This window comes from Manis javanica, chromosome 10, assembly GCF_040802235.1.
Source record: "Manis javanica isolate MJ-LG chromosome 10, MJ_LKY, whole genome shotgun sequence".
In the NCBI taxonomy this organism is placed as follows: Eukaryota; Metazoa; Chordata; class Mammalia; order Pholidota; family Manidae; genus Manis; species Manis javanica.
In genome coordinates, this window is record NC_133165.1 from 3,198,453 (window position 1) to 3,211,067 (window position 12,615).

At 47.7% G+C, this 12,615-nt stretch overlaps 1 protein-coding gene across 4 annotated transcripts in view; it reads right to left on the reverse strand.

The window, feature by feature from the left end:
• Positions 1 to 12,615, reverse strand: part of CLUAP1 (clusterin associated protein 1) — a 32,266-nt gene that overhangs the window by 14,702 nt on the left and 4,949 nt on the right. For all 4 annotated transcript variants that reach the window (XM_073214599.1, XM_073214598.1, XM_073214601.1 and 1 more), the window contains 5 exons: positions 11,847 to 11,931; positions 10,721 to 10,900; positions 8,136 to 8,231; positions 6,051 to 6,134; positions 2,006 to 2,139 (listed from right to left, as the gene is read on the reverse strand). In XM_073214599.1, the coding sequence (XP_073070700.1) occupies positions 2,006 to 2,139; positions 6,051 to 6,134; positions 8,136 to 8,231; positions 10,721 to 10,900; positions 11,847 to 11,931 (579 nt within the window). The remainder of the gene's footprint in view (positions 1 to 2,005; positions 2,140 to 6,050; positions 6,135 to 8,135; positions 8,232 to 10,720; positions 10,901 to 11,846; positions 11,932 to 12,615) is intronic.

Here is a 12,615-nt window from a genome sequence, read left to right on the forward strand (position 1 = left end):
TTTTCTTTGGAAAGCCTTGAACTGGAGAAAGTTCTTCACTCTTATAACTGCTTAAAGTTAACTTAATTTCCTCTTTTCTCCTCCCAAAATGAACATACTTTTTTTAAATCAGAAAAATGTGCTCTTTGTAAAACTTTGACATAATCCTGAAAGTACGAATAAAATAAAAATTACAATCCCATCACTTAAGGTATAAGCACTTAATGTTTGACATACATCCTTCTAGACTTTCCTATGCACACATGTAAGAATGAATTATTTAACAAACATTAAATATATTAACCTTAAATGAAGTTTTGCAGATTTTTTCTTACTCAGTATGCCAAAATCTCAATAAAGAGCTAAAAAATAATCATATGTGATACACATCTCTCAAAACCAATAAATTAAATATATGCATTTTCTTAGTTAGGCATAATATTCTACTGTCTGGATGTTACAAAATTCAATTGATTCCCTAAAAAAGGAAACATAGGTTGCTACAAATTAAGTCTAAGTTTTTAAACAATAAGAAATTTAAAAATAAAACCATAACATAAAAATCTATTTCAATGGTTTGCTGAATATACTTTTTTCTCTTATTTAGTAATCTTAAAGGGAGGACTCTGTTCTTTTAAAAGTACAAACAGATAAACTAAAAAAACAATGTATAATCTTTGCAATAGAGCAAAACACAGAAACTTTTTGACTAAAAAGATGAGACTTAACAAAAATGAATTTACACTTGAAAGGCAGAATTTTCTAATGAGACAAATCTATCTGGTGGCCCTGATTCGGAGGTGGGGGTGGGCATGGTCGTGCCCTTGGGTGGGAGGAGGCCTTTCATGCTCCTGGGTTCCTGTCTGCCACCTTCTCACATCTCAGGACAGTAGTCAGAGTGTGGGCCAGTCACCAGCATCTCAAAAGAGCAAGACCCATTCAGAGCAGATGCAGCAGCTGGAGAGGAAGGAGTAAAGAGAAAATGAAGAGAGAAAGAGCAGCAGCACGGGAGGGAAAACAAGGGAGAAACAGAGCAAGAGCAGAAGATTCAAGGAGCGGGGAGGGTAGATGAGGGGGAGGGGAGGGGACAGGGAAGGGGGAAGGGGAGGGGAGGGAGAGGGGGAGGGGGTGGAGAGGGGGAGGGGAGGGGAAAGGGAAGGGAAGGGGGAGTGGACAGGGGGAGGGGAGGGGGAAGGGGAGGGGAGGGAGAGGCGCCAGGGAAGGGGGAGGGGAGGGGGAAGGGGAAGGGGGAGTGGACAGGGGGAGGGGAGGGGACAGGGAAGGGGGGAGGGGAAGGGACAGGGAAGGGGGAGGGGGAAGGGGGAGGGGACAGGGAAGGGGGAGGGGGAGGGGGAGAGAAAGGGGAGGGGGGAGGGGAAGAGACAGGGGAGGGGGAGGGGACAAGGAAGGGGGAGGGGAAAGGGAGAGGGGGAAGGGGGAATGGGGAGGGGGAGGAGGGGGAGGGGGAGGGGAGGGGGAGGGGAGGGAGAGGGGAGGGGGAGGGAGGAAAAAGCTCTAAGAAAATATGAAGAACATACTTAAAAGGCTCCAGTGACCCAGAAGGTGTTTCTGCCACTATTACCCATCCATGTTCCCTGGAGAAGGTACTTTCGGTGAGGAGTCAGAAGAAAGATGAACTACTGGTGAGGAATTGTAAGTCTAAAATCTACTCAAAACAAGAAATGTATGTTTCTGGTTCTACCTGATTCACAGCAAGGCACAGATCTGGGGAGATCAAGCCTTGTACAGCTTCCACCATCTGCATTTACTTAGTCTGCCTTGCATTCAAAGCTCTAAAAGCTTGAGAGGTTAGGAGTTTAGCAGTTTTACAGATGTATTGAAAGCAGCAAAAAAATGAGTTCAGCAAGTGCACCTGTTAGAACAGCAATACACATGCATTCTAAGTGGAGAGGCCTTGTGCAAGGCTCCTTCCTCTGCTTGAAGGGTTGGCACCACTGACATGTTCTCAGCCCTCTTTAACTCTCCGAGACACCTTTCTCCTCACCCTGCAGGCATTCGGATCTACCTGACACTCTGCAGAGTCTGGAGTCGCTTCCGATTTCTTTCCAGTTCTAATTTCCTCTTTTCAATTTTGGCTTCTAAATTAGCTTCATCAGAGGCCACGTTATTGAGAAGGTCTTTAGTCTTCTGAGCCTGCACCTACATTTAACAGGAAATGAAAGAGACAACGTGCCCCTAAGGAACCCCAGCCCGACTGTGGGAGGAGAGGAAATTCTCAGCCTCTCAGGCACAACGTCACACTCAATGACAGCAAAAGCGAGTTCACTAAGCAACCCTCCCCAGGCTGGCACCCCTCATGCGTTGACCAGCCACTCCGGGGACTGCCACACAGGTCCAGGGAAGCTTGTCATCTTCGTTTTTCCCTGAGAAGAGAGTGTTTCTGCCCAGGGCAACAAATGAAGATGGCAAGCACAGGACAGCGCCCTACACACAGTGCAGAGGCCCAAAGCCCTCTGCCCGGTCACCTGTTTAGATTGATTGCATGTCATCCTGAATTGTTAGAGAGCCTTCATTTACACCAGGCAGGCTACTCCCCTCGTTACAAATATCTGACTTGTAGAATATGCACACGCTTGTAGGGCTTTATGTAGGAGGGGATAAAAAGCAACATGGGCTGGTCCCAGCCCCAGTCCACTGCCTACTAGGACTGAGAGAAGGTTCTCCTTCCACCTCCATGGCAACTGAACTCGACTACAGACTAAAAACAGGAGCAACCACTCTGTGAGGTCAGCGAGATGCAGCTTCCTCAGGGGCTCTGGCCAAGGCAGTGTGAACTGGCCTCTGTGGGAACCTGCGCGGTGCTGGGACAGAGGCCCCTGAGCAAGGGGGGCCGATAAGGAAGTGAAGGGGACTAGGTCACTGATGAAAACCGCAGACCCCTATTCTGCCACAAGAGCAAGTTCATTAGAAGCAGGTGTAGTAGTGACAGTAAACAGGCTGTCTTCACATTGTGTTGTCTGGGAAGCCGGCCAGGTCGGGGCTGGTGGCCCAGAGTTGCAACCTGCTGCCTTAGGAATAAAGTCTGGAGTGCAACCAGCTGAGGGTGGAACTGCCTCCCCGAGGTCCTGATGGCCAAGACGCTCCTGCCAGTACCTGCATACACGCAGAGCCCCATGAAGAGTCAGGGACTGTTTACCCGCAGGTGCCTCTCACCTCAGACTGGTTACATCCCACTCTGAATTGTTAGTCTGTGCTGATTCCCATTGCTCAGGCTACTACCCTGGTCACACATATCGGACTTACAGAACAGAGGGACACCACAAAGAAATCTGCTAAGGAGCCCAGACACTCCTCGACTCTCAGAAACACTGAGTATTTGAAAGCAACCACTTTTACAGACAATTAACTTATGGCTTACTGTTTTTTGTCTAAGTACACTAACCATTTCCAAGATGCTTTTGTGAAAATAATCAAATCCCTAACCATCCATTTGCGGCAAGTGCTTAAAAAACCCAAGCAGAGATGTACGTTCGCTCTCTCAGGAAGACAAGGTGTGTCTCCTTTCTGAACAAACAACTCAGGTCCACGGCAACTATTTCTCTGAATAAATGTCAGATTAAAACCTAGTGAATTTATCTGACCTCAAAAACAAAAACGGTTTAACAGTATCTGTTCCTCAAATAAGATCAATGTGATAAACACACTTTTCCCTAGCTTTCTGAAATTAATCCTGTATTTCATTCTCTCTTAAGTATCCATGCCATTGTTTTGGTTCTCTTTTTTAGTTATCAAATATCATGGATATTTTCCAAAAACAAAAAGATATCTTAAAAGGTACTGACCAAGAAATGAACTGTGCCCTCATTTGGCTGTTCAATTTTTAATATAACCTTAGAACTAAGGCACATGTATGCCGATGCTAACTCGAATCAGCCAGAGTATTATCATGTAAAACTACTTTACATTTGGAAACAATCACAAACTTAAACAGCCGGAGTATAATAAACACAAAGTATTTTTTTTTGACCTGGGTGAAAGGGAGCTGCTGAGCTGAGGTCCCGTCAACTCTAAACACTTCATTTCAGTGTGTATTTCCCACAGATAAGAACTTCCTCTATATGGCCACAACAGGCCATCAAAACCGGAAATGAATTTTGAAATACGGCCACAAGAAACCTCAGGCACATTCACGTCCCACACCTGCCCCTGTGAAGCCAGCAGAGGATGGGAGCCCCTTGGCGTTGTCGCCACGTCTCCTTAGCCTACGTCAGCCTGGAACAGCTCCACAGCCCTTCCTGGACTCACGGCCTGTTCACTGCTCAAGAGTGGGGCCAAGCAGGTGGTACAATGTCTCTCCACCAGCCGCAGATCAGCTGCAGATCACACATCTCAGGCGAGAGTAGCACAGGCCTTCCGGGCTGGCGTGCTTCTGGTTTGTTCCTTCACTGGCGACGTTCACTTTGGTCACATGATTAAAGGGGCATCTGCCAGGCCTCTCACGTGAAGTTAACTTTTGCCTGCAATTAGTATTTTGTGGACACCTACTCGGAAACCATGTGAAAAATCTGCTCATCAGCTTTCAATATATTCATTTATTTTTTTATATAAAGTAAAAACTCATGGTCTACCACTTCATCCAAGGGTCTATCACCCTTTACTATAATTTATCTATTTTGATGCTTCAATTGTCCCTGGCTTGGTGAGGGGAAACACCTCAAGCTGGCTTCTGTGTCCTTCTGACAGATCCCTTTCATTCTCTGAGCACTTCCTGGCTCTCTGGCACAAGCCTCAAGCTGGCTTCTGTGTCCTTCTGACAGATCCCTTTCATTCTCTGAGCACTTCCTGGCTCTCTGGCACAAGCCTCAAGCTGGCTTCTGTGTCCTTCTGACAGATCCCTTTCATTCTCTGAGCACTTCCTGGCTCTCTGGCACAAGATCTTGTACTTTCCTGTCTCAGTTCTGCAGGCAGCCATTTCTCCCCACGAGCCTCAGGTCCTTTCAGTGGAGAATGGCACTGAAGCCACAATGTGGGCGCTGTATATGTGAGCACTAAGAGATGTACAAATGTGTGTGGGGGTGTGCATATTTATGTATACAGACGTACATACCCTACATATACATACTTCATGTTAAAATCTTTTCCCAGATCTCTATGTATTGAAAACCATGCACTTAATCAACATCTCCAGTTTCCTCCCTTTTCATATTTGTAACCCCCTTCTCCAATGTATTTACTTACTCGATCAATCTGCCTGCATGTAATCAGTCTCCCACCCTGGCTGCCCTGCCCTGCTCACCCTGCTCAGGCTCTGATCCCTGTGCTGGGCTGCCCAGGGAGTATCACTGTTTCACAACAAGGATGTTATAAAAACGGTCAGTTGTAGAGTTTTGTACAACTCACAGCAAATTCTTGTTTTATGCTACTCTTAACTTACATATGGCTCCCCTGCCTGTGTTTCCTGAATGAATCACCAGTGACGGCTGGATACCTACTATGTGCCGGAAACTAGGAATGACATGCACAGTCATAATGACTGCTGATAAGGACCCCATGCGATCGGCACTGCCCTTCCCCCACTTAACAGATGAGGAAAGGCACAGAGATGTTAAGTAACTTGCCTAAGATCACACAGTGGGACTTAAACCCAAGAAGTCTGAGTCTAGAGTCCCCCTCACTGTCTTCCAAATAAATGCATTAGGTGAGATAAGCAAATAATCACTGATCCTGGTGAGTAGGGACAGTAATCATTCTATTTGTTTTAGTGCTATTTGGAATTAAGAAAACCTAGAAATCATTTAAATGCCCAGCAGTGACTAATTGGTTAAAGTGTGAAGAGTCCATAGAGTATTTATTAAAATTATTGAAGAATTTAAGTGAATTATTAAATTATTAAAATTGATAATTTTTAATAACTTGAGAAATTGTTCATATTTATAACAAGGGGAAAAATAACAGTAAGTAACCTCGGTATTCTAGAATGCCCTCCACAGTCTTCATTCTAACATGTCCCTTTATTGTGAGGCCAGGCTTGTTTTGTCTTATGGAGGCAGGAAATCAGTATTTTTGAGTCCCAGGCACAAAAATACTATATCAAAGCAAAGCACTCCTACCAGAATGTCTTTTATTGCAATTCTCATCACTTTTTCAGTCTCGTTTATTTCCAGAGGTCTGGCAATTGCTTCTGTTCTCAGTTCCTACAGGAAACAATTAAGTAAAATTACACTCAGAAGTGGAATTCTCAAAACCAATTCGAGCTATGCCTAGGGCCTGATTCTCAGGAGTTTCATTACATTGTGGCTCGCCAGTGCAGAAACACTTCCGCCATCCCCTCCTCCAAACATCTCCCGTAATCCTGCCGCCAACCTGGCCTCTGCCCGGTGCTCAAGGCCCTCCTCCTCAGCTGCAGGCCCCACAGCCCCGTACCACAGGATCTTCTTTGCCTGCATTCCATTCAGGAGACCTCTAAACCAGGGGCAACTCAACTTGCTGTCTGAACCCCCTGCCGACCTCTAGTCCCTTTCAGGTTGCCTGTCACTGCCAACGGAAACCAGTGACAAGCATCAGTGGCCCTGTGACTGGTATAGGCCAGCATGCAGTCAAAGTGGGCACGTGTGCCTGTCCTGCGGGGCTGCCAATGTCTGAGACGTGGGTGTAACATGAATACAGTTATAGGGCCCTGGAGCACTTCATCAAATTCCATCTTGGGCTGCTTTTAATCCACAGTACAGCTTATCTCCCTCACTGGTGGAAAGGATCAAGGGCAGGAGTTGACTTAATCAGGACACAGAGCATGGTGCTGGTCTTCAAGGAACGTTTGCTGAGTGCATGGAAGACAAATACTGGAGAGGGGCTCTTCCCCAGACATTGACTGCACAGAATTTAAGTGCTGTATTCAGGGTCTCATGGCTTCCATGCAACAGTTCAGCCACTGATGATTCTGACTCACTGCAGCGTGGTGCTGAGAGTCCCCGGGGAGTCCCAGTGGAGTCTCACACTGAAGCCACAGCTCCTCGGCCGTTAGCCAGGGACCAGCTCTTATGCCCAGGTCTGTGACGGACATGCGCAGACAAATGCGCACAGCTGCACCATGAGCAGAAACCCGGGAGCCCCTGGCACTGCCTCAGCAGTGACCTAACCTGAGATGCTCGCGGCAGTTTGTTCTGCCAACTGCCCTCCACCAGGTGGCACCCAGGAGGTCAATATGCCAAGAACAGGAAAGGTGACCTGGCACCGAAGCCCCCCACTTCTACACTGCAACTAGGGCAAAAATGAGAAGTGGGAGGAGGAAAAATACCAGTATCCACAGCAGTGATGCCAGGACACAGGCAAGGCCGTGAGCAAGTGGTCGTGGCTGACACACCTGAGAGAAGCAGAGCGAAGAAAATGCTTTTCACTTCAAAACATCAGATGTCAGCACATATGCTTCAAATGCCATATATCCTTACAGGTAAGAATTACACGGCACTGCATTTCTTCTTAAACCAGTGACCCCCAAATCTGCTGCACCCTGGCATCACCTAGAGATCTTTAAACACCAATTGCCTGGCTCACCCCCAGACATTGACTCACTGGTATCAGGGGACACCTGGACATCAGGGGATTTAGCAGCTCTTTAGGAGTTTTAGGAACCACATTCTCCACCACTTAGTGAGTAGGTGGAGCATTCTCCTTGATTGGCACTGGCTCAAACAAGGACTGCAAAAAAATTCAACCATATGTCAGCTTCAGCTGAATGGTAGCGACTGCCTGGGTTACTGGTTCCAAACTGCTGTATGTCACCTTCACTCGGGAGACTTAGAACTCCCGACGCCCAGGTCACATTCCACACCAGTGACACCACATGGAAGCGGGGCATCGGTAGGTGTTGGACATTCCCAGGTGATTCCACGGGGCTCAGAAGAGCACTGTTGACAAGCACACTGAGGCTGAGTCCACCCGGAGGAGCTCAGGGGCAATAAACTCTACCGCAGGCACTGGGAGAAGCTGTGGCAATGGGCCCTGCATCTGCCATCCTGACTGGGAGCCAGTGCCCACCACAGGCAGGACAAGCAGCTTACACTGGGAAGCTTTTCTACACATTATCTCATTTAACCAGGTAGAGTTTAAATCAGAACAGGGATGAACAGAACTGGAGAAGAAAACCTGGAAAATCTGCTCAGCCGAGGTAGCAGCTGAGTTGTCTGAATGCTGCTCACCCTCAGTTCCACCTCCTTGCCCAGCAAGTCATACAGAGACGCTCCTTTGGAGGTGATTTCAGAAGCAAGCTGCCTGGCTGCTTTCAAATCTGCAATCTGAAGGGAAAATAAAAAAACCAGAAACATCAGGGACAGGTTAATAGGCATTCAGAAGCATCCACTGTCAATATCACTCCTACCTCCTGTCGGGACAGTTGGCTGTAGAACGTTTTCCACAGACATGTTTACATACCATGTAAGAGCTCCCAGGACCCCCGGGTCCCTCCGAAAACCCAAATGTCAAGTCAAATGTAATCTTCAACCAGGAGCTGTAGGAGGGTGAAAGCTGACAGGCTCCCTCTTTGGACCAGATCACAACAGGGGACCCCAGTGGGGTGGCCAGAGGGGAACCTGAGGGACATATTTCCTACTGCAGACCCGATGCCCCTGCTGCCACGAGGCCACAGGAGATCACGCACGAGGCCCTTACACAGACGTGGCTCCCATGGGGTGACAGCTGCTGCTGTGCACGAGCGTCCTCCTTAGACTGCGTGTCACCCCCTCTTCCTCAAATATGTTACACTTTCCAAAGAGCCCAAGCACACATCTCCCTGCTCCGCTCACTCCCCCTCTCCCCTGAACAACGAATTCCCACCTCCTCTCTCTTATTTTCAAGCCCCTGGAACAACCGTCCCTCTTCACTCAGTCATGACTGCCTTCTCTCCCAGGACCCAGCTCCACAAGCTCCAGCTCTGCCTCCCATAGGGCAGCGAGCCTCCGTCTCCTCGGCAGGGGTCTCGGCACCTTCCCCGCCCCTCGGCTGGCAGCGCCAGAGCTCAGTCTACCCGCCTCCTTTGCTGCTCGCTCTCACGGCTTTAACACCACCTATGGCTGAGGCCTGACGTCCCACCCGGCCACCTCATAAATCCTACGCTTCCTGTGCTCCAAGCGGAACTCCTCATCTCTCCTGCCAAACCCGCTCCTCCCAAACTCCGCCCCATTTCAGTAAACAGCAACTTCGTCACTCGAACCAAAAACGTTAGCTGTGATACCTGAAACAGCGTCCACTAGCCCCATATGGCCATTTTCAATGTCAGATAATTTTAAATTAAACGAAATTTAAAACTCAGTTCCTCGGCTGTGCTAGCCATATGTGGCTAGTAGCTCCTGCCCAGGATGGTGCACAGAACATGGCCAGCATCACAGACGCTTCTCCGTGGTGCTGCTTTGGGGTCTGCCTTGCATAGTTTACCTGCACCCACAGCTGGTCCCGCAGGATCTGCCTTCAAAGTATGTTCTAACCTCTGGCCACTTCTTCCCACTGAGGAGTCTGGCTCCTGGTTAAAAACCTGTGTGTGACTTTTCAGGGCAGACCATGACAGTGACAAACGCTTTATCCGGCTGGCCCCATGGGAGAAGCTGCTCCTACGGCCCCCTCAGACGTGGGGCTCCAGGCTCCCTGTGCTCTGCAGTCTCGGAGGGGAGGTGCCGTCAAGGGCTGAGGCCCCTCTGCATGGTCGTGAGCCTACAGATGCCTGCACTCCGAGCCCTACCACCCCCACTCCCAGGTCTTCTCACCTGAGGCCTTGGGCCAGGTTCTCTTCAGGGCCTCTGCTGAGGCCTCCTTACGGGGAGAAGCGGGGAGAAAACTTGAGGACACTTTCCCACTAACTCATACCCACTGCGTTTCCACTCCCAGACTTCCCCCACCTGGGAGGGCATAAAATTGCCAGAGCCTTTTGTTTGGGGCTCCCTCAAGAGCGAGGTGATCCCTACGAAGTGACTCTCCATGGAACGGGGTGGGGGGGAGCCGGAGTTCAGCCGCCGCAGTAAGTGACAGAAGACAGCTGTCACTTTGGTTTGCTGCTTCCATCCAGCCCTCCCGCAGAGCAGCTGGCCCTCCCTCCAAGCACGGCCGAGCCCCGGCAGCTACCTCGCCCACAACGGCTCTGCTCCCACCCTTGCGTCCCCTTTCAGTCTGCCTCCAGTCCAGCAGCCAGAGTGGTCCTTTTATAGGAAGCTTCAGATCTCAAATCTCAACAATCTGCCTCAGAGTAACAGTCCAAGTCTTTACAGTGGCGTGCCGGGCCCCCGGGGTCTGGGGCTGCCTCCCCTTCCAGCTCTCATCCCGGGGCCCCCTTGTGCTTCCTCAAACACGCAAGGCACACTTTGATCAGAGGACGGCTTCCCTCCCCACTGCACAGCCTGCTACTTCCCTCTGCAGATCTCTGCTGAAAACGTCCAGTCCCTGAAGTCACCTTGCCCCCTATTTAAGACGTCCCCAGCGGTCCCCAGCCCTGCCCTGCCTCACTCGTCTCCACACATTTCTCGCATCTACCTGCCCTTCCTTCCACTTACAGTTTGCAGTCTGACTTCCCAGTGAACTGCAGGGACAGCATCTCTGTCCTTTTTGTTCACACCTGTCCCCAAGCGTGCCTTGACAGATAGCAGACTTTCAACAAATACTTGAATTTATTGTGACTTCTGCTGTTATCCAAGTGCTGATGAGCACAAAGCTGACCTGTGCCCCCCGTCAGGGAATAAGGGAAGTTCTGGTTCTGCATCACGCATTCCGCCCCTCACTGCGGAGCCTTTCACTTCCTTACCTTTGGGCCAAGATCGAACTTGAATTTACTGGTATCTTCCTCTCCCACTCTTGAGCCCTCCATCCCTTTGGTCTTCATAGCATTGTAAAGGACAGAGGTGACCTTCAGGAGCTCTTTCACTGCATACCCATCTGCTTGATAAAGCTTCTTTGTATTGAGTTTTATATGTGCCTTGGTGGCCTATTTTCAGACAAAAAAAAAAAGCTTAAGGCCCTTCTCATATAAAATGTAAGCCAAATCCCACATGGGTGATTTGAAAATGTCTCTGCCAATAACTGGGGTATGACCCAATCAGGTGACTCATACACAAGTGGGTACGTAAATTAATACAGTCTTGCTGGGGAGCGATTTGGTAAATGACAGAAATGACAAATGCACACGTTTTTTGAGCCAGCAACTCCAACCCTCAGGCCTCATCCTAAAGAGAGGCTCACAAACAAGATGAAGCTACAGGCTGCTCGCTACTGCACTGTTTCAAAGAGCAAAAGTCACAAACAACCCAAATGCCTAGCTATATAAATTACATACATTACATATATCCATGCAAGCAATAATACTCAGGTGTAAGAGAGAATGAGAAAACTCTGTATGTATTTGGAAAGTTCTCCAAGTACCATCAGGTGAAGAAAGCTAGATTCTAGATAGTGGTGTACTGTATGCCACTATTTGTTTGAAAAGAAGAAAAAGTATATTCTACTTGCTTACCTATACAGAAAGAAGCTCTAGAAGATATTAAAAATAGTGATTGCTGGGAATGGAATTGGACTGATGGCAGATGGAAGAGAAAGTCATTTTATTCTGTATTGTTTTATGCTCTAATTTTTTTTCTTTTTTTATCGGAATATAGTTGGTATACAATACTATATTGGTTTCAGATGTGCAACACAGTGATTTGATGATTTAAAGAAACTTTTTTGAACCATGAAATACATTACCTATTCAAAAACAAATAAAAATCTTTACAAATAATGAATTAAAAACAAAAAAACAAAAACCTTTGCTGGTGAAACGGCTCCACAGAAACCTAATAATGAAAGCGATTTAGAAACTTGAAAGCAGGCCTAACTAGAACTCTCTTTTTCAAATTATTTAATTCCACAACTCCATCAAATAACCATGAACTAACCATGAACTGGGCAATTGCCTTAATGAAGAAAACACGGTCTTGTTCAGTCTCAACATCAGAAGGGATATCAGTCTGAGGTTCATACCTATCACAGAAGTAGAAGACAAGTTAATTAAGTACAAAGTCCACAAAAGAGAGTGGACAACTGAGTGGACAACAGATCTGTGGCAGGAAGCTCTCTGAGTCCCCAGCTGAAGAAGTAAAATGAAGAAAGACTTCAAAAGCAACACAAAATACCAAACACCTAAGGGAGCAAATCCTCGCCTGAGAATAGGTGTAAATGTTTTCAAAAAGCAAATCTGGGGCTCAGCTTACAAAATGAAATCTATCTCAGACCTCAAAGTTTAATTAAAATAATTAGAACTATTACTCTGGCTGGCAGCCCTTGATACAGAGCTGACTAGTTAGGGCTGACTAGTTAGCTTTGAGAGACAGTAGAACAGTTGGAGGCACTGTTTTTGAGTTACTGATGACCACCAGGGGTCGGCGGACTGCAGCCCTTGGCCTCTTCCTGTACAGCCTGCAAGCTAAGAAGTGTTTTCACATTTTTAAAGGGTTATAAAAAACAAAACACAGGGAAGAATACGTGAGAGATAGTATATAGCCTGCAACATCTGCAAGATTCACTCACTACCTCCTTAACAAACGGCTTGCCAACCCTGAATCACATTAGACTTTTCACACAAAATGAAATCTGAATTACTTCTAACCCGGGGTGCTCATCAGGGTTTCTCTAAGGAGGGCCCCGTCACTCTTTGACGGGGGTGAG